This window comes from Myotis myotis, unplaced genomic scaffold (genome assembly GCF_014108235.1).
Source record: "Myotis myotis isolate mMyoMyo1 unplaced genomic scaffold, mMyoMyo1.p scaffold_m19_p_10, whole genome shotgun sequence".
Classification (NCBI taxonomy): domain Eukaryota; kingdom Metazoa; phylum Chordata; class Mammalia; order Chiroptera; family Vespertilionidae; genus Myotis; species Myotis myotis.
Genome location: NW_023416314.1, coordinates 27124743 through 27150506, shown reverse-complemented (window position 1 = coordinate 27150506; position 25764 = coordinate 27124743). Strand labels below are relative to the sequence as shown.

The window sequence follows — 25764 nt, the reverse complement described above, 5'->3', positions numbered from 1 at the left end:
ATGCATAGTTACAGCACATTTTTAATATGCATTTTGGACAATATCTGTTACCATGTCCATTTCTCTAAGGACATGAACTATATTTTCACTTTTGTAAACCTACACTTAGTTCAATGCCTGGTAGACAGTTACCTCTCTGTGTGTGCTGATTTAACTGAACTTGAGGGGAAAGATCTTCTCTAGGTCAACACTGCTGCTTCTTACCCAGCTACAGTGAACACTGGCATTGTCTAAATATAAAGTCTGGCACAGCTGAAGCTATCTTGCTACTTATCCAAGGCTAAAATTCTCTGAGAACCAACTATAACTCTGGATATTTTGTTAGTTAAAATCATACATTTCCTTATGTGGAGCTGACACTTTCCAAATTATTTGCATCTGGCAGTATCTCAATAGATAAAGGGACAGAGAGCAACAGTAGGGGAGGGGGGTATTATGTGGAAAGATGTTTACGGCTCTCACTGCCTTGATTAGTGTCCCTCACCCACTCCTCAAGCTTGGACTGGCATGGGAATGGGATTACAGTAATTTCAATTATTACCTCAAGACTAAGCATTTAGGATAGAATGGAGTTAAAAATCAGATCAGTAGAAAGGCTGGTGGGGAGAGGTAAAGAATGTGGAAGGCTGAAACCTAAGGTGACATTCTTCATATGCCATATTCAGTAATATCTAAAATGACAATCATTTAGGTAGAATGTATGGAGAGAAATAATAGTCCCTAGCACATCCTATTCTTTTTCTAGCTTTTATTTGCTCACTGGTAGGCTGCAAAACTTACAGACATAGGTAGACATCTCTCAGGTAATGTGAACTGACATGTTGCTGAAAGACTACAGCTGAGGGATTTAAATTTTTTTTTAATCCTCAAAAAAATCACAAAAGCAAGCTGTAAAGAGGTAAACATCAGACCATTTAAACTCTGTTATATTCTACAGAATAAAAGGAGATGGCCTTATGCATGTGTCATCTTCAGGTCAAATGCTAGTTCTCTGGACAGAAACCATAACTCAGACATGTTGAACAGTGATCTGAAGTGAAATGGCTTCCCCACAAAGCATCTAGTATGTCACGAGGAAACCATGATCCATGTCCTTTCCAAGGGTACAGGTCTCATTCTACTATTTAAGGGAAATAGGCAGTCGGAAAACTGCTCCTGTGTATGCCCTGAGAAGAAACCATTTTAGTTATCTACTCTTTATTTGGGGCCAGGCAAACATTATTCTGCAGTATTAATTCTCACCAGAGCCCTATGAGGAAGGCACCCTTATCATTTTCCTTTTGCATTTGTTGAAATTAATATTAGGGAGATGAAGTAACTGGTCCAAGATCCCAGCCTAAGTAACTTGTCTAGCATATGGCACTACTACAAAGTGGAAGAGCAGAATCTGAATGTAGGTTTACCTGACTCCAAAGTCTCTGCTTCATGGAAGTCCAACAAATCTCATCCAACTTTAACTTCTATGGTTGACTTATGCTTAATGTCTAGACATATGTAGAGAGGTCACATAATTTTCACCTAAATTGGGATACTTTTGAGAGTGAAAGTGAATATTAACAAAAATTACATTGGAGCAACAGACATAAATTGGGACTGTTCCAAGGAAAACCAGGGTGTGCCATCCTAGATATATGGCTACTTGAGAAAAGAGCATAGACTTGGGAATGAAACAGTCTTGAAATCTAATCCATTCTTAAAATCCATCTTCATCTCCAAGATGACAACAACCAAATACTTAAATGAGATATCTCTAGATCACCCAGCATCATCAAAGCTCATTATAATAATCAAAGAATATAAGCCCTTTTTTTACTGTTTCTCCTTCCCCTCTTGTCTTATTTTCTCAATCTTGTGTTTATATAGGTATATACATCCTCATTTAAATGCCCCAGGATACAAAGTACAAATTGTATAAAATCAGATTTTCCACACTCGGCATAGGTGGGAAACTTCATTGGCACCCAAAATATACTTGATTTGACTACTGGGGAAATAAATGACATGTAGAGTTTGACAATAACCATGTTTCATTATTTTCAAAAGTGAATTATATCTAGTCTTTTTTGTAAACAAATATGTTTTCTATACATTTCTGGGCATTCATATGAGGGTACTTCTCTACTTTGTTGTGTCACTAATGTCATATTTAATGGTATTGCATCAATTTCTTCACAGTCCAGGTGGGTTAAAAAAAATAGAAGGATTCCTAGCTGGTTTGGCTCAGTGGATAGAGCATCGGCCTGGGGACTGAAGGGTCCTGGGTTTGATTCTGGTCAATGGCACATGCCTGGGTTGTGGGCTCGATTCCCAGTAGGGGGGGGGGGGGGTGCAGGAAGCAGCCGATCAATGATTCTCTCTCTTCATTGATGTTTCTCTCTCTCTCCCCCTCTCCCTTCCTTTCTGAAATCAATAAAGATATATTTTAAAAAATAAATAAAAGGAGAAAATTGTGTAGCAATCCTTAAATTGACAGTTTTTTTTTTAATGCAGATTTCCAATAGACTGCATCAGAATTACCTAAGTCTTGTAACAAATACAGATTTCTCAAGCTCAATTCCCGTCCCTAAAGATTCTGGTTCCATAGGTATAGGGCAGTGATGGCAAACCTATAACACGTGTGTCAGAGGTGACATGCGGACTCATTTTTTTGGTTGATTTTTTCTTTGTTAAATGGCATTTAAATATATAAAATAAATATCAAAAATATAAATCTTTGTTTTATTATGGTTACAAATATCAAAAAATTTCTATATGTGATGGCACCAGAGTTAAGTTAGGGTTTTTCAAAATGCTGACACGCCGAGCTCAAAAGGTTCGCCATCACTGGTATAGGGGGTAGTGTGCAAAAGGGTTCTTTTCTTTCTTTTTTATTTTTAAACCCCCAAGCTGATTCTGACAAGCAGATGGGGTTGCAAGTCACTTTTTTAGAGCCTCCTTATGACTCTTCTAAACCAGCCATCTAAGTAGTTGAAATCTATAAAGAAATACATATTAGGTACTTCATATATGGTTGGCACTAGGTATAGAGGATACAGCTGTGAATAAAATAGATCCTGATTTTATAATTAAACAGTCAGGTCTTTGAAGCTTAAATTTTCAGGCAGTTCCAATCCTGGGAGAAGTACTAACTGTAGAAAAAAAACCTTGAGATTCATAAGGGATGAATTCACAGATTTTCACAAATTCCTAAAGCCTTGAGAGAAAACAAAAGCCACAGTGAGGAGGGTTTTTCCATTTATCTAACTATCAGAGACGTCCAAGTACCTCACGATATAGCTGAAATCAGAATTGCCAGATTTAAGAATGAAAAGTTTCCATTACACCCACAATAAAGGAAGACTTTGTCATTGCCTCACTTCCTATTATCTGTTCTCTGAGGAACATTTAACTTCATTAAAGGCATATATCTCTACAGTTGCAATTTCCCCATTAGTTTCTGTAATAATTTGATTAATTTACCTGTATCATTGAAGTAGATGGCTTGTGGGTGTGGCAACTACATATGATTTTCATTCACAATTGCATCCTTCATGCCTAGCACCATACCTCACATACAGAGATATCAAAAACCATTTATTGAATGAATGGGTGAATGAGTGACTGAGGCTCTTCTAGCCATCATACTAAAACATTCACATTCTAAAGGATTTTAGAGATTTTCAGGTAGTCCCCTTGGAAAATCCATGCTGCTTCTGATAAATCTAGCATTAGTAAATCATTTCTAGAAGTTAGAGAGCCTGTGAGCATTTTGTTAAAGAAATATTTTCAGTGGAAGTAAATATTCATGATTTAAAAGTGGCCTTTGTTTCAAGAGCCAAAGGTCATGCTTAATAAAATATTTGAAAAAAATGAAAACATTTGCATATAAGTTTTAGCTTGAATTCTTGGGAAAATAGTCATTGCCAAAATTCTTGTTTGATAAGTTGTGTATTTTATCTCTGCAACACCAGTGTATTAAGATGCCTATTTAATTACCTTTGGCCTAACATTGTGTTTAATGTTTGTTAATGTGTTAGAAATTATTTATCATTGTAATGTAAATTCCTGTCATAAAATTCAACCTTTTCTTATAGTCATTTGTATTTCTTTTAATTTTTCTTAATAATCAAATCTATTGTTTTTTTTTCCCTTTGTAATCTGTTTTTGCTTCTATGTTTAGAAAATCCTTTTTATCATGAGCTTAAATAATCATTTTTCTTTTTTTTTTAGACTTCAGTTTGTGTGCATTTTTGTTTTCATTTTTTACTTAACACTTAATTGTACTTAAGCAGTGATATATGGTGTTTTCAGAATCCTCTAGTTTCAGTTTTTACTTACTCTATTTTTATGTGGTGTGTGTGTGTGTTTTCTTTTTTATTTAACCTTGTAATGTGGGGTTGCTGCTTTGGAGAACAAGCCATTCTCTTTTTTTCATTTCTTTCCTCTTGGCAGGGGAGCTATTTACATTTCTATTTCCTTTTATCCTGTTTTCAATCGGTTTTAAGGTTCTAAAACAACTTCCACAATGTGTGAGTGACTTTGAAAGGGAAGCAGAGGACAAGAACAAGTTCGGCTTGTTTGAATTTGTATGAGTGTTGATCAAAGATGAAGAGATCATTTTGTCCTGTAGAGCGGCCTGGCATGGAGAGAATACCTCAGCCAACCCTTGGCTATAGATTGGCTAGTGTTCCCTGCCAGACTGCAGGTACTAGGTGTACCGGTTAATAATGGCGGATTTTGTAATCAAGAAAACATGGTAATTTCAAGAGAAACATCAAAAGTGCTTTTGGGAATCACAGGTTTAGTCTACAACTTTCAACATGCTAATACACTGAGATGAGAGGTAGGAGAAGAGAAGCAGAAAAGGGAGAATGCAGATCCCGAGAATATTTTACCCTACAGGAAAGTGTTATCCTCTCCCAACTCTCTTTAATCCCCACTCCAAAATTCGGAAGGACCTTCTTTCTATTTGCCTTGAGAATTAATGCTGTAAAAGAAGTGACAATTTATCAGTATTTAGCAGGCATATTCAGGGGGTTAAGATGCAGAAAATGCTTTTCAGGTTAAACTGAAAGGAGAAACGGTGGGGCAGAGGAAGAGACAATCTTCTTGGACGGGTTGATTAGGTAAAGATACAGGAAGGCAGTGGCATCTAAGTTCAGCCTTAACTAGTGAGTGGAATTTTGACAAGTAACATACGGGAAACAGCATTCTAGGCAAACAGTACACATGTACACAGACACAGAGGTCTGACTTTGGTTTCTTTGCCCTTAGACCACAGCCAAGCCTGTTCCATTCCTGGGCTTAACTGTAAGGTGATTCCTTAAGCGTTGGGTTCCTGTGCTACCCATGTTGAAAGGTTGATTTCTAGAGTTTGGGGAACCTGATCCAGAGCCATGTTTTATAAACTAGCAAGGGAATAATAGATAGGGAACTGGCTTGAGATCAGGCCAAGCCTGGTGGGAGGTTAAAGCTAGAAGTGAGTGGTTTCATCATCTCTTAGATCAGTGGTTCTCAACCATCCTAATGCCGTGACCCTTAAATACAATTCCTCATGTTGTGGTGATCTTCAACCATAAAATTGTTTTCGTTGCTACTTCATAACTGTAATTTTGCTGCTGTTATGAATAGTAATATAAGTATCTGATATGCAGGATGTATTTTCATTGTGACAAATTGAACATAAAGCATAGTGATTAATCACAAAAACAATATGTAATTATATATGTGTTTTCCGATGGTCTTAGGCGACCCCTGGAAAGGGTCGTTCGACTCCCAAAGGGGTCGGGACCCACAGGTTGAAAACCGCTGTCTTAGATAGTCTTCAGAATCCAAGAACTGTGTTGCTATGTATGTTTGGATTCATTAGCGGGATATCCTTTAAGAAATAAAAAGACCTGGAATGATAAGGATATCAGCTTTTATTCTTAGTGATAAGAAAAGGTCTTGGAAGGTTTTAAGCAAAGGAGTGTCATGACCTGACTGATATTTTAAGGAATGACTCTGGTTATAATGTTGAAAACACCTTGGGATAGGGGAAGGGAAGACAAAGTTGGGAACAAAGACCTGTTAGATTACTGCTGAAATCCAGACAAGAGATAATGTTATCTTGAAACTGGTGGAAGTAAATTGGTGTGAAGTGTTCTGATTTTGTTTATATTTTGAATGTAAATCAAATGAGAGATATAAAGGTATGAAAGAGGAAAGATGAAAAAAAAAGGAGTCAAGGGCACACTTTTTAACTGAGTTATTAGAAGAATGGAGTTGATAGCATATTGAGCAGAAACATTTTAATATTTTCATACCTAATCTGACAGCTAACAGCTAATAATTGTCTAGTTCTTTATAATTACAAGGGCATTTGTACTTATTATCACGTTATTTTATCATCAAAACAACCTTGAACATAGGCTTGGTGTTATTATCATCTCTGTTTTATAGAAACGAAAACTGTCTCAGGAAAATTAAATTACTTAGCCCAAGATCTCACAGTTGGTGATGTGACTCAAATTTTAACCCAGGTCTGCTCGACCCAAATTTAGGCCGCAGTCTGTCTGTTTGCCTTTTAATTTGCTGTTTATCCAGCATTTATTCAGACTAAATGTACTTCTTCTTTCACACTGTTTTTTTTGTACTTCAGCCTATGTAAACAAAGTAGCTGACAGCTATTGCCATTCTAATGAGATACACACACAAGGGAAGAGGTGAGAGGAATGCTTAACTGCATGATTGTGCTTCTGTAAGAAACTCACACACTTAGCCCAGCACACTTATAACCTGAAAGCAGCAAATTATTTTGCAAATTGCTGAGATATAGCAGAGTTCCATTAAAAGGAGAAACCAACAGGTGTCCTGGAGGTAGGCCTTCCATCAAGACTAGACATTAGAAGACCTAGTTCAAATTTTAGTATTTGCTATTAGCTGTTTGGTCATGTTCCTGTCAAAAGCTAATGCAAATCTTATTTAGAATGCTACTTATTGTCATTAATATCAATAATTAACAATTCATAAATGCAAACTTTTTTTTTTTTTTGCTTTAGCCACCATTAATTCTGCAAAGGAGAATGTCTTACTGATGAAAATTCTGAGAATTATAGTAAGTAGAGCTGGGGAGTGTTAGAAAACAGAGCTGAGGACATGTCAATTCCATGATCTTTGTAGAAAACTTTCCATATTTGGTTCTCTGAAAAACCTGGGCCAAGCTCTATTTCTTTCATTTGCCAAGTATTTTCGCTCAAATTCATGAACCCTTGATCTAATGAAAACTCTAAAATAAAAATGTAAAACCTGCTAAGCTTTCACCTTTCTCTCTTCTTCCTCTCTGCACATTGTCTGTCCAGACACAATTTGTCACTTCAGCCAAGGCCAGATGCATGGCAAAGTGGATTCAGATTGAGTTGTTTGCCTGGCTCAGGTCGTTGCACGTTTCCCATCTCTCTGAATGTCCCTATGGATGCTCTGCATTTGCATGTCCTTCCTAAGCAGCAGAGGGATGTGTTGGCAAAACTGAGCAAATTAAAATAATTAAAGTGGTCCCTGGAAGGACAAGAAAGGGTATCTATATATATAAAAGGCTAAGCGACCAGCTGACCAGCCACCTGGTTGGTATGATGCACACTGACCACCAGGGGGCAGAAGCTCCATGCAGGAGCTGCTGAGCAACAGCAACTTGGCAGAGTGCCCTCTCGCACTCTGGGACCCCTTGGGGGATGTTGGACTGCCGGTTTCGGGCCTGATCCCCTCAGGCCAGGCAGAGGGACCCCACCTGCCAGAGGGCTCTGCTCACTCTGCAGATGCCCTTTGAGCCCCGCACCGCCAGGTGCAGCCGGCTGGGGAGGGACTGTAAGAGGTTGGCTCTAGGGCGTGTCTGGCCAGTCTCACCCAGTCCTGGCCCATCAGCCACCTTCTAATTAATTTCCTTTCAATGTGCACAAATCCGTGCACCAGGCCTCTAGTAAGGTAATAATCTTGAAAGAGGACCATTTCCTTTACTGTAAAGATGCTATCTCATGCAGCCTTGCCATTGGATTGGCAAAATGGCTGTTAGCACATTGTCCACAGATGGATGATGTTAGCAGTGGTGAGAATCCCTTTGGCCTGGGTTTCTGAGCCAGAACTGTGTTAGAATCATCTCGGGAGAATGCTGAGGGGAATGCAGCTATATACATGGCTCCTCCTTCACTGCTAGCATTTTCCAAGTTCACAATTGCATAAGCCTATGATATTCTTTATTTTAAAAAAAGAAGTCATTTGGGTCCATCCTAAATTATTCCCTCTAGGAAAGAAGATGGAAGGAAGAGAGATTTTTCCAGCCTGATTCCAATCTTCTAAAATTATTTGAATCTGGGTGTTTTCCTGACCTTGGTCTGCCAGCTGCTCAGTTATGCTAGAATCCCATTCATTTATGATTTGGGAGTCACCTGTCCTCATGGTATGCAGAAGAGGGGCTACAGCAAGAGGGCAAAACCTATGTGAATGTCTCATTTGGCCTCTTGGAAGATAATGCAGTTACATGTTGAGCAAGCAGAGAATGCAGACAAAGAGAAGCAGTGTGCTACAGCAGAAAACTGCTGGGATGGGAGCCAGAAAATGGGTTCCAGTCTAATTCACGAGGGCTTTTGTATGGATTAAATGACATCACATATGTTCCATGTCCAGTTACACAGCAGGTGCTCAATCTTTTTTTTCTCGGTCCTGATTCTTCCATGAGCAAATTGTGGCACTGAGCAAGTCAGTCCCACTCCCAGTAACCTTGCCTCTAGTGCAAAAACAGCTGAGAATGGAAAGACTACATATTCAATTACTGTGTTGTCAAGCACTATGCTAGGTGTTTAAACTAAATTATTTCATTTAATCCTCATAGTAACGCTTGTGTTAGGTATTATCAGCCTGAGACCAATGAGACATCCAAAGCTCTGAGAATTTTAATAATTTGCCCAAGGTCATGAGAACATTAAACGACAGAGTTTGATTCATGGACTCTAATATCAAGGCCAATGACAACTGGAAATAATGCTCCTCAAAATTTCCCTCATGGAAGGGGAACTTAAAAACCTAAAATGACTTCACATCTGTTTTCTCTTTAAAATTCACCTGGATTTGTTTGCATTCTATCCATCATGTATGCATGATTGTTTTAATATGAAATAAATGCTTCAGAGTAGTGTTTATTCTCTAGTCTGATATGTCCTGTTCATAGTGTTAGTTCCTAGACACATGCACATCCACAGATGTGGAAATAATGAACTTTAGGAGGTCATCTCTATAGCCTTTTCTAATTTTAATGATTTACAGGTTTAATTAAGTGCCCTGGTTATCAGGCAATTAGAATTATATCAATAGTTGTCAGTGTTACTTAGAAATAGAATGCTGTAATAATCCAAGTTTAATTGGTCAAAGTGTTGTTAATGGGGCAGTCTTCCAAGGCTGATGCAGGGGACAAGCTATTAGAGGTGTCGGACTACCCTCTCCTGAGTTAGTGTATCTCATATAATCAACTGCCATAGTTCTAGGCAGCCCATCTGAGATGTGGGTTGCTTTGGACAAAGGGAATGTGGCATCTCCCAGATTCCAAAGACCACAGCACTTTTCAGGTGGTCCTCTATTACAGCTGCAGCTGTTACCCATTCAGTAAACCCTTCCTCCTCTTGCCCCTTCAGCAGTTCCAACCAATGTCTAGGTAGTTGCCTAATCCTGCACATATTTTTGTAATAGTTCTTTCATTAACACCTTTTCAGTTACTTTTTTTTGGGAGGGGGGGAGGGGGGATTGGCCACCGTTTCCTGCTGAGATTCTAACTTTTCCTCTTCCTGAACTCTGCTCCCATTTATCCATCATTTATCCAATATACACAGGACATGTTATTATAGTTTCACAGTCACCTCAACTCCAAAACAGAACTCATAAGCCTGCTCCTCCCAGAGCGTGGCCTGACTCAGTGATTGATGCTACTCTCTATTAATCACCACACTAGACACCTGAGTGTCCTCCTAGCCCTCTTCATTGCACTCACTTCATCCAGCCAGTTGCTAGTTCATGTCACTTCTCCTTCATGTTTCCTAAAATCACTTCTTCACCATCTGCCAAGTTTCTGCTCTTACGGTTTGTCAAGTAGATTGCCTCCTAATGGATCCAAAGGAGCTTGCCTTCCCCATCCTTTTCCATTGTTTTCTCTCCTATTGTAATTATATTTTACAAGAACCCATTTATGCCAATCCACTCTTAAAACAATTTGATGGCTCCTTATTACCTTAAAGGTAAAATTTGAACTTCTTAGCAAAGAATATGAACTTTCTTTTTCTTTTGTAAACTTCAGAGTCATTTTCTTGACACTTCATAAGAACTCTCTGAGTATTATCAAATCCCTCATGTTTATCACAAATGGTTGAACATCACACTTGTGCATTTTTACACTCTATTTCTTTTGTCAGGCATATTCTGTGCCTAACAGTCCTTCAAGTTCTACCTCCAGCATCACCTTCTCTAGGTAACTTTCCCAGAAAACCACAACTCCCACAACTGGTTTGGGTGTGTCTTAAGGATTGCAGTGGCCCCTATCCTTCAGGTGATGGCATGTCCTAGGGCAAAGTGTTCTGTTCTGCTGGATGAAATACCATTGTTTAGTGCTGTCCTATGTCAAGTGAACACCATAAGCCTTATACTTGCTTTTCTCTTACTGCGTAGGCCTGGAATGAGGCCTGGGACTAGTGTCCTCTGGAAGGAAGCTTCTGAGCCAAGTCTCATGAGATAAGATATGTTGGAAGAGCTGATGGATCTTGGAATCAGAGAAGGTTTTGAATGCCAAGTCTTCTACTAACAGCTGCACAGCTTTTAAGAAAAGTGCAGAGAATGTTATACCAATGAACAGTGTGCTTACTAGTTACACAGAGGTCTGAAGTTACAGAGGGCAGTTTGAGCAATGGTATAAGTGAAACCGGCTCTGGATTTTGCCTTTGAGTCAGAGCCAAGACTGAAGTACTAGTTGTCAGGCCTATCTCACAGATCATACAGAAGTTCGTGTTCTCTCTCTCTCTCTCTTTCTCTCTCATCTTCTTATTGATTTCATAGAGGGAGAGCAAGATAGAAACATCAATGATGAGAGAGAATAATTGATCGGCTATTCCCTACAGGCCCCACACTAGGGATTGAGCCTGCAACACGGGCATGTGCCCTGACTAGGAATCAAACCATGATCTCCTGGCTCACAGATCGACACTCAACTACTGAGCCACGCCAGCTGGGCAGAAGTTCTCTTTTTCACTTGTAAAATATCATTGCTGAGGTAGATGTAATTTGAAGTTTCCATCCATATTATAAAGTTCAGTGATTTTTAAGCTGAAATTAACCAGAGGGGTAATATAGAAATATATTAGGGAAATATATTTTTTAATCTTTGATTTGTGAACCCCCTTTACAAATATGTAATTTGACAACACCCCTCTTAGCATTAAAAAAAACATACATTTTAGGTAGTAAATGATAAATAATTTTAGATTACATAATTTATTTTTTGATCTTTATATATGATGTAATAATTACATATTGTATAATAGAATTTGCTCTTACCTTCAGTAATTGATATATATTTTATAACTCTAGCCTAGACTTCTTCCTTGAGCTCTAAACTCTAATACCCAACTATCTTCCCCAACAGACATCTCAAATTCAACATGTCCTCAACCTCCCTCCAAAATCTGTTCCAACTACTGCCTTTCTAACTCGATCTTGCAAATACACGTGTAAATTATGACCACTTTTCATGACCTCCACTGCCACTACCATGCTCTATAAGTCACTATCATTTTCTCGTCTGTTAATTTTAATAGCTTCTTACCAGTCTCGCTTCTAACTTTGCCTTCTAACAATTTAGTCTAGGACAGTGGTCGGCAAACTCATTAGTCAACAGAGCCAAATATCAATAGCACAACGATTGAAATTTCTTTTGAGAGCCAAATTTTTTAAACTTAAACTATATAGTTAGGCACATTCAACTTTAAGTTCACGGTTTTCGTCTTCCGTTTTTCTTTGCTTCTTCTTTGTAGCCATTTCAAACAGGGCACCTAAAAAAATGTTTCATTTTATAATAATAAAGCCACCAACACAAAAGAATTACAATTCTTAAATCGATGACAAAAATACCTGTAGGATTTGCAGTTGGTTGGAAAAATTCAGGTAACTTTATGCTTCGAGTAGGTACTTTAGTCACCCGCGCGATTTGCAGACGCGACTAGCACTAACCACTGCACAATGAGACAGCTGACTGACTGGCTCACTCAACTCCTGCATGAATCGCACGCGCCTCCCCTGCGCTGCGTATCCCGTGGGCTGCCTGCACCCCGTCTGTCTCCCGTCGCCCGATCGACCCACACCCCCCACTTCTTCTAACGCCACTTCTCCAAAATAGACCGAAAACCGACTTCTGCGCATGGGCCACGAAGTTTCAATCGCACTGTACCTGCGCGCCCGCATGTGGTATTTTGTGGAAGAGCCACACTCAAGGGGCCAAAGAGCTGCATGTGACTCGCGAGCCGAAGTTTGCCGACCACTGGGCTAGGACTTTCAAAGTGGTCCTCTTGAAACTAATCAGATGTTATTATTCTTCTGCTTAAAATGCTCAAAGTAAAAGCCAACCTCCAAATAATAGCTTAATAGGCTCCATCTGAGTGAACTATGGGCTTCCTGACATCAGTCTCCTTGAGCCACACCAAACTTTGTTGCAGCTCCTAACATTTCCAGGCTTACACCTTCCTCAGTCCCTTTGTGCTTACTGTTTACCCTGCCTGGCATATGCATTCTACAGAAAATTTCACAGTTTGCTTCTGTACCTCCTTCAAGTCTTTTCTCAGACATACATAGGAGTAAAATATTCCTGATGAGCTTACTTACAATTACTTCCCTTTCCTGAATATCTGTTATCTGCTTTATTTTTCTCCACAACACTTACTTTCTTACACACATTAGACCTTGCTTGTTAATTTTTGTTTGTTGTCTTTTCTGCCAACATACACATATTCATACACATAATAAAAAGTAAGGTCCATGCAAACAATAATTGTGTTTTGTTCCTTGCTCAACCCCCAGAATCTCAAAAAGTGCCCTGGCATGTAGCAGCCGCTCATTATTTGTTGTTTGAGTGAATTAAATATAAAGACAAATTTCAATCTTTTCTATTTATCAAAAAGCTTCTTAAAATATACTTGAATTACATTTGTGAAGGGAAAAAAATCATGTTTTGATGACACAATAAGACTTGAGATTGTTTTATGTTTAGTTGAGATATTGAATGTAATTGAAAGGTAGGCTGAAATACCACCACATATTATGGCAAAATACTTGCGATCATGATCTGATATTAGGAAATATATTTGTAGTTTAAAAACAAACTGCATATATTTATCATGTTCATGATTTATTTCTAAATTAAACTAGACACCTTTATGTTTAAACCAATATTGAGTTGGAAAACAGTCAAAAACAACTCAGTGCTTAAGAGTTGTGTTTAACAGTCTGAATGAGCATCATGAACCCACACTTCATTCTTACCAGCTGCTCATCCCCTCACAATCCCTCTCAGTGTCCATGATTTGCCAACACTCAAATTAAGTTTTGTTTTTTTTGGACAACGTGAGTGAGACTCATCGTGCCCTCGACTTTCTCCACCTCCCAACATGAGAGAATTGTGCAACTTTCCACAAGACCACCTCCCTGTCCCTCCCCAGAGTAACTAGCCCAGGTGTTGGTTATTCTGGGTTTGACACAAGCCAGTGAGGTCCCGTGAAGCCTCTGATGGGCCCACCCCATCTCCTCTCCAGCCTCCTCCGCCTGCATCTCTCGCACCTGCTGTTTTCCGTGAAAATGGCAGTAAACAGGTTCAGGTTTGAACTGGCCGGGAAGAAATGGGTCAGGATGTGTGTGAGCAAGAGGGAGGAGTGCGAACGGCTGGAGAACTGAGAGTGAATATTGTTTTTCTCAAAAAAAAAAAAAAAAACCACAAAAAACCCACAACATATATATATTTAACAACAAAAGCTTTCCGAAGGACCAACACATGGCGGAAGTGGAGCAGCAGAAGCAGCGGGCCTTCCGCAAGGTCACCTACCTTGGCGAGGACCTTGACAGGCTGGGGGAGCAGTCCCGGCGCAGAGCAGCTGATGAAGCCCTGGGAGCCCAGCGTTGGCTCCAAACACAGCCTGGGGGGGGGGGGGGGGGGGGCGGGGGGGGGTGCGCTCCTGCCAAAGCGCCTGCGCAGGGCCAGGAGGGAGGCGGGGCCCCGGAGAAGCCGCAGGTGGGGAAGGTGCACCTGTGGGACGTGAACATCTCGCGGGAATGGTGGGCTCCACAAGGGCAAGACCTTCAACAGGTGGAAATCATGTCCCTGGCAAGGGGACCACCCACCCCTTGTACCCACAACCTCTAGGAAAGTGGTTCTCAACCTTGGCTGCTCATTAGAATCACCTGGGAATCTTTTATAAAATCCTGATTTCTGGAGAGGCACCAGCGCTGACAGCCAAGCCCCACAGCAGCTCAGCGTTGGGCCAGGATCGCCCAGCGTGAACGTCTGTGTCCGTGAGGAGAATGGCATCTCAAGATGAACCAGCCGGGAACGGTCCCCGGGGAGGAAACTTGCCGCTTCGATTTCACGGAAGACCCGCCAACCAGGAGGGAGAGGAGGTGGAGGTCGGCGTCCCCAGCCCTGGGCTCATCTCACTGAACAACAGCGGGCACCCGATGGCGGAGCTGCAGGCCATCTACTGGTCCCTCTGCGCGTGGCTGCAGCCACACAGGCGCACTAAGCTGGAGATGATTTTCCAACTGTCGGTGGAGCAGTTCCTGCGCAGCAGGCCCAGCAGCGAGAGGGCCGCGTGGCGGCAGAAGTGGGAATCGAGTGGCAGAAACATGGAGGCGTTCATGGAGCACCTGATGGTTGAGTGTCCGAGGCCCCCCCGCATGGTCCGTGTCAGAATGGGGGGGCAGGAAGGCCTGTTCCCGCAGCACATGCTCTTAGGACAGATCCGGGCCTACTTACAGGCGCAGCGCTCAGCAGCAGCCTCCATGGCACTCGCCCTGGGGACACCCTCCCAGACTCCCCCAGAGACACCCCGACCGGTAGCACCAGGAGATGCAGATGAAGATGCCCAGAAGCTGTACCTGTGCTGGGATGAAGCCCACAATCCCGGGAATGTGCCCTAGAAAGTGGCTGACACGTTTTAAATGACCTAGTTGTTGAATAAATAAAGTGTATTGTTTATTTCTTAAAATCCAGAAATGCCTCTGAGGTGGTGTGGAAAGCGGCTCCGGGTGGCTAGTGATATGGGTTGTGGGAGGTGCAGCAAGTAAACAAAGCTTGACCAGGTGCGTGTGATTGAGTAGGTTCAAAAGCATGAGAACATTGTAAACATCTTGGCCACATCTTTACTCTGCCTCATGGAATCTGGCTATAAAATAAAGACTCGGTTTGCAGGCAAAAAAAATTTTAAAAAAATCTGATTTCTGGGCTTCATCCTCCGGAAATTCTGTTTCTTTGTTATGGGTTGGGGCCACAACATTAGTAACAAAGAAACAGAATTTTCGGAGGATGAGGCCTAGAAATCAGGATTTTAAAAAGATTCCCAGGTGATTCTAATGTGCAGCCAAGGTTGAGAACCACTGTTCTAGGAGCTGGCTCTGCCAATAAAGGGATATACTTCTCTCTAAACAACAAAAAATGCTCTAGAAGGGTCTTGGGCAAAATGTATTGAAATATTTAATCTTCAGTTACTCGTAATAGCTAAAGATATGGAAACAACGAAATGTCCATCAGTGGATGAATGAATACTATTAAAATGTGGTGCATAAGTATAAATACAATGGATTGTTATTTAGCCTTAAAAGAGAAGAAAATCCTTCCCTAACCGGTTTTGCTCAGTGGATAGAGCGTAGGCCTGCGGACTGAAAGGTCCCAGGTTCGATTCTGGTCAAGGGCATGTACCTTGGTTGCGGGCACATCCCCAGTGGGAGGTGTGCAGGATGCAGCTGATCGATGTTTCTAACTCTCTATCCCTCTCCCTTCCTCTCTGTAAAAAATCAATATATTTTTTAAAAAAGAAGAAAATCCTGTCATAACAAATTAGATATTATTTACCATAATTAAATTTATCTGTAAAATATTTAGGCCTATGCTTTTTAGTTATTTTAAATTTCCTTTTATCATATTCTGTTATTACTGGTATGCACTTTCTACTGGTTTTTGTTTCAATCGATAATTTATATTTTCCTAGCATAATATTCATTTATCTGTATTTTCAAAATTATTTAGTATAAAATTTTACCTAGTGTTTTTTACATATCCTCTATACATGTAGCTACGACTCCTTTATTATTACTAATGTTGTGGTTTTTCTCTTTTAGTTGATTATGTTTAACGAGACTCAATGAATGTCAATGTCTTGGTATTTTCAAATTAAAAGACAGGTTTTAATGATCACTTTTAATTTTGGTTAACTTTGTTTTCTTATATTAATTTTGACTTAATATTTGTATTTTCTGTTTTTATTGTTTATTTTCTAATATGTTCATTTGAAAATTTATTTTTAATCTTTTTTAAATATATGCATTTAGAGTAAAATATTTTCTTTGGACTACTCTTTGGCTGTTATGAAGATTTAAATATGCAAAGTACTCACCAATGTTCATTTTAAGTAGGTTATGATTTTATTTATTTTTTAATCCTCACTTGAGGATATGATTTTATTGATTTTAGAGAGAGAAGAAGGGAGGGAGTTGGGGGGAAGAGAGAGAGAGAGAGAGAGAGACATCTAAGTGAGAGAGAAACCTCAGTTTGTTGCCTCCTGTATCCTGAACTGGGATTGAACTCAAAATCCAGATATATGCACTGACAGGGAATCAAACCCAAAACCATTTGATGCAGGGGAAAATGTTCCGAACAATTGAGCCACACCAGCCAGGGCTAAGTAGGTTCATGATTTTAGAGAAGTTTTCCTCTTCATCTCAAAAGAGCACTTAGAGAAATATCCCAAATGAACAGATTTCAAAATTTCAAGTTTTTTAATTCAGTGAATATAGCCTTCACTGACTTCAACAACTTTCATTTTTGAAATTAAAATGTCCTTTTTTATCAAATCCAAGGTTAATGATTTTTTAATGTTTATATTTAAAACTTGTCATTCATGCACAGTGTAACTAAAAAGAATGTCTATTCTCTGTTTAATAGGAATAAAGCTTTAAATATATTTGATTATTCTCGGTGTTTACCTTATTGAGTCCTCTAAATGTTATTTTCTTTTACTTCTGTTCTTGGAATACAATTCACCGTCTATTCAACATCTACTAATGAATGCTAGTATCTCACATACTGATTCATCTGAGGCTGTTGAAGTTAAGGGAACCATCCAACATGTATGATGAAAAAAAAAAAAAGAGAAAGGAATGATAACCCTTAGTTGACCCCGGAGAGTCAAGCATATGTGCTGGTAGAGTTCTGAGAAGTCAGAATAGAGAGAGAATGAATACTAAAGCTGAGCAAGACTTCCCATGGTTCAGTGCGATGGCTCTGAAAGTAATGCTGTAACTGTATCAATTCATATTTTCTGCTCTAAAAGCCTTTGGAGATCATTATGGGAACAGCAATTAATTTTTGTGACTAAAAGAAAAAGTATGTATAAATTTTATGTCACTTCCAAAATGTGTTCCATAAAACTACTCTGAGAAAACTAATCATTAAAAATAAAAAGATTTTGAGTTAATGCATATTTGTCTATTTAAAGACTGTCAAGTTCTGAGATGAAGACAGACATTTAACTTAGAGTTATTTTGTTTTCCAAACTTTTAAAACTCTAAAAACTTTTATTTTATAAAACACCTATTACTATTTAGCAGTTCAGAATAGTCAATTTACTATATTATATAATTTTCATGAACATATCATTTATATAATTTATTATATCTAATGTATCCTGTTATAGAAATATAGTTATGAAAAGCTTTACTTTATGTCAATGAGTAAAAATATGAGCTACATACAAATAAGCTAAATGTGTCTGATACATGTAATACATAATTAGCCTGTTTATATAAATATTCATATAGGACACATATGTCAAAAAGATTTATATGCCCTGACAAAAATATATGCCTTTGGTCTGGAGTAAAAGCTAATTAAAAATATTTATTCTTGCTAAGGTTAAGCAATGTTTTCCTGTAAATAGTTTTGGTTTAGAATTCTAAGAATGTACAGAAAAGCTGATTCTAAAAGTTTTCTTCATAGAATTTATTAAAATAATTTTTTAAAATAATGAATAGGGTACACTGTAACTGATTTCAAATTTTGAAATACTTTGACAAAAATCTGTAAATACTATGTTTTTGTTAAGGAGATAATTTCATTAATATAAATCTATCCACTTACCTACCTATCTAGCTAGCTAGTTACCCTAGAAAAAATAAATGTTTTAAAATTGTTTATATTTAAAACTTGTCATTCATGCACAGTGTAACTAAAAAACTGGCCAGTATTAAGCATAGATCACTAAAAAAGAAAAGCATTCTTTCTGTGATGTTTAAGGTTAGTTTATAAGACATTATAGATGAAAAGTTTCAAGGTTGCATATGAGTTCAAATGTCATTAGGCTTCCCCTCCAAAGATGTATGCTTTAAGTTGGACAAGAATTTGTTATAACTCCACAAGTAATATTGGACACAACATATCTAAGCTGCCTACTGAATATAACTGTATAAATTGCCACTAGGAATAGATACTATCTACTGAGCATTTATCATGTACCAGAAATGATGTAAATGAAAGAAATCTCACAGATTATTGTAACTCACTTCGCATTTAAAGAAAGAGGAATTGGCCCTGGCCAGTGTTTCTCAGTGGTTGGAGCAGTGGCTCACACACTGAAGTGTTTCCGGTTTGATTCCAGGTCAGTAGTACATACCTGGGTTGCATGTTCACTCTCTGGCCCCAGTTGGGGTGCCTGCAGGAGGCAACTGGTTGATGTGGCTCTCTCACATCCATGTTTCTCTCTTTCTTCCTCTCCCTCCCACTCTCTGAAAAAGCAATGGAAAAAATATCCTCAGGCGAGGATTAACAAAACAAAACAAGAAAAAGATAAAAGAAGAGGAATTGAGTCATAAAGAAGTCACTTTATCCAAGGTCATATGGGACAGGGCAATAGATCCTGGCTTTCAATTCAATGTAATTTCAATTGCATTAGCTGGTTTTGACTGGCTTCCATAATTCTATGGAATCTCACTGGACTCTTTTTATCTTTAGAACATAATTTTCTCTACGTGGTCCAGATATCAATGATCTCACCTCAACCTTAAGGTTTTGTTTTGTTTTTTTAATATCAGAAAGGAAGGGAGGGAGAGAGAGAGAGAAACATCAATGATGACGGAGAATCACTGATTGGCTGCCTTCTGCACACCCCCTACTGGGGATCTAGCTCACAACCTACTCATGTGCTCTTGACCGGAATCAACCTGGACCCTTCAGTCCGAAGGCCAAAGCTCTATCCACTGAGCCAAACTGACCATGGCTCAACCTCAAGTTTATATAAACATATGACCATTTGTATTACTTAGAATAGAAGCCACTAAACCAAGAAAGTCTGACAAAGCACACACAAAAAAAATGATTTCCTTTTTAAGATCAAACATTTTGTGTTAACTTCCATATATACTACAAGAATAAGAAGTTAATAAATATTACAATATAGGGAAGCAGAGAGAAGCTATATTTTAAAATCTACACTGTCTTTCTCATCCATGCATTAAATATCTAGCCTACATTTTGCTTTTAGGATTTAGCTTATTTGTATTCAGGGAATATAAATTTGCTTAAGAATTCATCAAAGCAAAAAGTGATTTGACAAGTAAATTTTTCCCAGGAAATTATGTAGATACTAGAGGCCCAATGCACGAAATTTGTGCAAGAGTAGGCCTTCTGTCCCCTGGCTGCTGGCACCAGCTTCCCTCTGGCACCTGGGACTAGGGCTTCCCTCACAGCCCCGGCTTCGAACAGAAGGATGTCTGGAAGGACATCCGGTCTAATTAGCATATTGCACTTTTATTATAGATGCCCTTATATGCACACAGAAACATAAACACACACAGAAAAACATGTATAGATGGACTTAAAAGTGAAATATCTATATGGATGTGTGTATATTTGTATACACATACACAAAAAAAATCTATATTATTTTCTGATGTTACCTCTATCAACAGAGATCATTGTGGAATTAAATAATTTGTACTTATATTTCCATAAACAAATGTGTTTTGTTTTAATCTACTGTCCCCAGGTTACTTTGTAAACCCCATAATTCAATTGTGTGGATCATTCAGAATTTAAGATTTAGATTATGGCTCTTTGGGTCTTAGAAAACACTATTAAGACCACATTCTAAACATTTAAGGGGAAGAATCTTAAAGTCATAATAGTTTCTTTTTTAATATTTTTCAAAAAGTAACTGACTTCACAAACACCAACAATAACATGATTTAGACAACTGAGAAACAGGCAAGTATATTTTAAAATGCTAAAATAAAACACATTTGTACAAGTACAAAGCGAAACGATGCTGATAAAAATGTTAAATTTTATGAAAAAAAATCATTTGCAATTCACATCAAAATAATTTAACATTCTCTATTGTTTTAATAGTACAAGTTGCAACAACAGAAAAAGAACAGATACACGCACACAATTTTTTTTTAAAACCAAATCAGTTATAAGTGCAGAAAAATGTAAGTACAAGCACTTGTAGCCCACACAAATCTTTTAGGATTGGCACCATCTCCCTAAAACATCTATATTCTATATAGATTTCTAATTACAACACCACCAGCAGCTGCCATTGAAATCTAGAAATACACACAATATACATAGTATATTTGTTCACATTGGGAAGATCAGTGAAATTCAGCCAACTATTTTATACATGCCTCATTCTTCAACAGATAGTAGAGAATCTCCCAGGCCTCAGACCCTCTTTAAAGTGAATTCTAATTTATCTTTATGCTTTTCACTGATCTGTATTTTTTCACAGTATAAAATTGTAAATGGTTACTATAGAGATTCTGACAGCTTGAGGGTTATTAATAAGCTGTGGCTAAATGTGAACTCAGATAATACCTTTGAAGTCTCCAAAACATGTACATTTTGCTGGGAGACTAACATAGAAAATGTTTATTTTTTTTTCTTAATAAGTATTTAATTCCCAGTTTGGAAGTCACAGCACTGCAGCAGAGCCACTGTACAATTCATTTACAGTCAGGAACAGCTCCTAGTCTTCCTGATCACTTGCTGGTAACAGCAGGAGCTTGGGAAAGACTGTTACTATCAAGGCTTAGCAACACTTGGGAGTTTGCTTTTTTCCAGTCAAATTTTATCTGGTTCTCCTTTCCATACTCCCTTTCTTTCTGTTCCCCCCTAATCTAGACAGATGGTTCTTCCCAATCCAGATGTGCTTTTCTCAGGCTGCCCCCACTTCTCTCCCCAAATCACAGAATGGGTAGACTGCTTAGATAGTCCACATCACTTGATCAAACCAGGTCTTCTTTTTTTTCCATCCTGGAACCAAACTGTCCTGTAGGGTCACTTTTCTGAACTTTAGCATTTCGCTGTACTTTCCCCTTTCTTTTAGTCCCAACTGAATTATCACTGGACACCAGGAACAGATTGTTTTCAAGGAAATTCAATGAAAATAGGTACCCAAATTAATTGTGAAGTTCACATCCTAGCCCTAGAAGGAATATTCGTTTCTCTTTGTATTGTAGATTTATTACTTGGAACCTGGTATGAGAATTGGCAAAGAGACAGAGTTAGCATCATTCCAAAATAAAAAATCTCAAGAATGCACTACTACTACTAATATATACAATGTATAGAATGAAGTGGCACAGGGCATAGAAATACAGAGAACAATACATCTTGTCCCCTAACTGGATAAATTATTTTTTCTTAGAGTTGGTTGTAATTTCATGTGGAATTATTACATGGTAATTTATTTGCTTTTAATTCCTAATAAATTAATGTACTTTTAAAAGAAATATGTTACGAAGAGCTTAGAACAGATTTGATCATGGAGAAAGTTTAAAAAATGGTATTCTGTTTGTCAATACAGTGAAACTTATTGTACTTGAGAATAAAATGGAACTCAACATAGGGTTTTACGAAAGACATTTTAACACTTAGGTAGTAAAGCATATTTAGAAATGTTTCAATGTCTAAGAATCAAGACAGTAATCCTCAGGTGAATGCCACCCTTTAGATGAGGATCCAGGGATAATAATACTTCAAGATATTTACATTTGTTTTTTGAGTAGAGGCAGACATTTACTTTCAATGACACCTTAAAATTTAGCTAGGTTCAAGGGTCTCATCATATTTGGAATCAGGGAGCTCTGATGATGCTATTTCAAATCTGTCATGGGAGGTTTGAAGTTTTAAATTTATATTTGAGTAAATTAATGCTAGCTTTTAATATTTTATATTGGGAGATTTGATTTAAAATTTAACACTAAAACAGGTACCAGGAAAAGGAAATCCAGCAGTATATTTATTATAGCTTTTAAAAGTAGAGAATGATAAAATATGGCCAATGGATATATTTCTATTTCTGAGTTCTTTTTTTAAGTCGATATGAAATAAAAAAAAATACATACAAAATAAGGATATTGAGCAAAAGAAAAAAAAGGTTTTACCTATATTTCTGCCAAAAAATGTACTTCTGCCTCACCGAAAAAGTTTTTCATAAGGCTACCTTTAGTATAAGGCTGGGTCAACTGAACTTGAAACTTATAGGACATTTCCTCCTTTTATTACTATCCTTATTTAAAAATCAAAAACATTTGGCACCTGAGGATAGCCGTAATGGGAGGAAGAAAGATGACAGTGGATGCAGGTCTTGAGCTGTGAATGCTATCTATATGAGCCTATCAGAGCATGTGTATTTCTATTATAACTTTAAATCTCTTTTCTGCAGTATTCAAAAAGTGACAGTATGAAATGCACAAAATGATATTCATAATTACTTTAAAAAGGAAAATAGTCATAATTGCTTTGCCTCTTTTTGGAATGGCTAAGAAAGACTGTGTGGTTTATTTTCATTAAGGTTCCTCTGTTTTAGTATTCTGTATTGCTTTGAAAAAAATCTACATTTGTCATAGTTCATAGCTGCCCTGTTTGCAGCAGCCAAGAAAAGTTAAAATCACTGCTCACTGGCATGGCTAAATCTCTGCTAAGCCGACTTGACACAGTTTAACATTTCCAGTGTATTAAGACTGTGTTAATTTTTTTCAACAACAGTGCCTCCAGTCGTGACAATGTCTTCATTGGGTCTTTGGACCATTCTTCCAGTGGTGGGACTTGAAAAGAACAGAGGAGCTTTTTCTGCAGCAGGTTCTCAAAGAAAGGAACGGAGAAGCCCAAATGCATAAGCTAATAGTTTAGCTGGCAATGCTAAGGGAACAGCATTCACAAGGAGGAGTGGCCCCAGTTCGTGAGAGAGATAGCCAAGCTGGAGCTTAAGAATGATTATTATAAAGAGCATTCCCAGCTACACAACGCACCCCAGTAAGGGAATTACAAAACAGTATTCCAGAAAATATTTTTTTTGCTACTCCAGTATTGATTGGCAACATGGTGAAATAGTCAAGAAATCTTCCACTGGTTTTCTTGGTCGATGGAGGTGAACTGAAATAACTCGATGGAATCTCGGATGCAGGCTTTTGGAAGAGGATTTCACAAACAAATTGGAGAGGAAAGGAAGTCTCTGGTTAAAAGCCCTGCATACATCAGCGCACCACTCATTATCCAGTTGTGTGCTATGCTTCGGACACACTCACTACGCCTCAGTAAATGCCGGGCTCAAGGAACTGCTTTTCAAAGTCTTTAAAAGAAAAGGGGAGGGGAGGGGGCATGGCAAAGAAAAAAGGAACAAACAAACAAACAAAACAAAACGAGATAGGTTGACGTTTTGGTCCCAGATTTTCAGTTTGTTAGAAAATGTACATTCATGTTTGGGTGAATCAAAGACTCTTCTGGGAAAAGAACTGAAGTAAACAAACGGAAACTCTGTACAGTTGCTTATCGACTATGCTTTTCCCCCTCCATGATGCTGTTTCACCTCATTGCTTCCCTAGAGCAAAGCACTTGGTATGTAACGGTTTGAGCAGACTCCTGCCAGCCCTCAAAAATAGCAGTGTTTCTTAAAAGCCCATGTGTTCTAAGGCCACTAGAAGAGAATCTGCCGAAAGATTTGTCGTTGGTGTCTTCGTCGGTTGATGTTAAATAGCACTATTTAATCTCACGTCTGCAGGGCGGCTTTTACTCCACATCTTCCACCGCTGATCTAAAACCCGGCGACTGCACTGGTCACCGTGCGGACACAGGGCGGCCTGGCTCCATGGGGAACCCAGCGTGGTTTCCAGTGACTCTCACAACGACGAGGAGCTCTGAGTGTAATCTCTGATGATCAGTGTGTCATATTTGGGAGACGATGGAATACACAGGGCCGATTCGGACACTGGCGAGTTGGGGGTTGTGCTCCCCGAGTCCACCGAGTCTCTGAAGGGGGACGGCGGGGTGAGGGCCACCAACTCCTCCAGGTCCGGCTTGCCCGCTGCAGCCTCGGGCCCGGGCGCCGGGGTCTCCAGGGCAGCGCCCCCCGCCGGCGGGGCCGCCGCTGCCGCCACGGGCTGCGCCCCGGCCGTGACCTCGATGGCGGGCAGAGGCTGGATCTCAGCGAAGGTCGTTACCGTCGTGGGCAGCTGGATCTCTTTGGGGATCAGGTAGGAGGAGCAGAGCGGGGCGCCCGCGCCGGGCCCGGGCGCGGCCGTGGACAGCATCATGGAGTTGAGCTCGCTGATGTTGGCCGTGAAGCGGGTCACCACGCTGCTGATCTGCTCCATGAGCGAGCCCTGCGAGGCGCTGCTGCGCGCCGCGGGCTCCGAGGGCAGCGCGGGCGCGTCGTCGTCGGGGCGGCCGGCCGAGCCGGCGCGCTGGCTCAGCGTGCTGATGGGCGAGGGCGAGCGCGGGCGCGCGGGCGCGGGCAGCTGCTCCTCGGCCTCCGCCACGTCGTACAGCGCCTTGGGGCTGGCGTCGGGGGGCTCGGGGCCGCCGGGGCCCGCAGTCGTGCAGCTGGCGCCGCCCGGGGCCCCCGCGCTGGTGCCCGTGCCGCCCGCGCTGCCTGCGCCCAGGCCGCGGCTCTCCGTGCTCTTGGGGAAGGGCTTGATGACCGCCGTCTGGTTGGGATTCTCCTTCTTGTTGATGTGGATGGACAGGCGCTGCCACAGGTGCTGCCCCCGGCCGCTTCTCTCGTTCTGGGCCCACGTGACGGACTTGCCATTGGAGCTGCGGAGAGAAGAAGGGAGAGGAGAGGTGACTCAGCGCGGTCCCCAGGGGCTTCCCCAGTGGCGGGTGGGGAAGGGGCTTGGATTGGGAAGGACCCTTCTTGTTCCTTCAGGAGATAAGGCATCAACAGGACGCCATGGAAAGAGATTGTGGAAGTGGCATTTGCTTGCTGGTTTTGTTTTGCGTTCAAGTCAGCTCCCTCGTGGCTGGCCTTCTGTTAATCATTTCCATGAAAGTGGTCAAAGGGGATATTGGTAAGGGGGAAGGAGTATTTATGGGGATTCTGCAGTAGCACTGAGCCCACCCGGGAGTGCACCAGCTGGTTACACTGCAAACTTGGAGGCCAGGGCTGGCAGTATTGTGACTCTGCGCAGGCCAAGGGCTTCCTAGACATGGCGGCCTCTGAAAGGAAAGAACTAGGACCT

General features: G+C 39.9%; 1 protein-coding gene across 2 annotated transcripts in view; it reads right to left on the bottom strand.

The window, feature by feature from the left end:
* Window positions 1-20618: 20618 nt before the first annotated feature.
* Window positions 20619-25764, bottom strand: part of GRM5 (glutamate metabotropic receptor 5) — a 452554-nt gene continuing 447408 nt past the window's right edge. For both annotated transcript variants that reach the window (XM_036324725.1, XM_036324724.1), the window contains one exon: window positions 20619-25339. In XM_036324725.1, coding sequence (XP_036180618.1) covers window positions 24424-25339 — 916 coding nt within the window. In that variant the 3' untranslated portion in view covers window positions 20619-24423. The remainder of the gene's footprint in view (window positions 25340-25764) is intronic.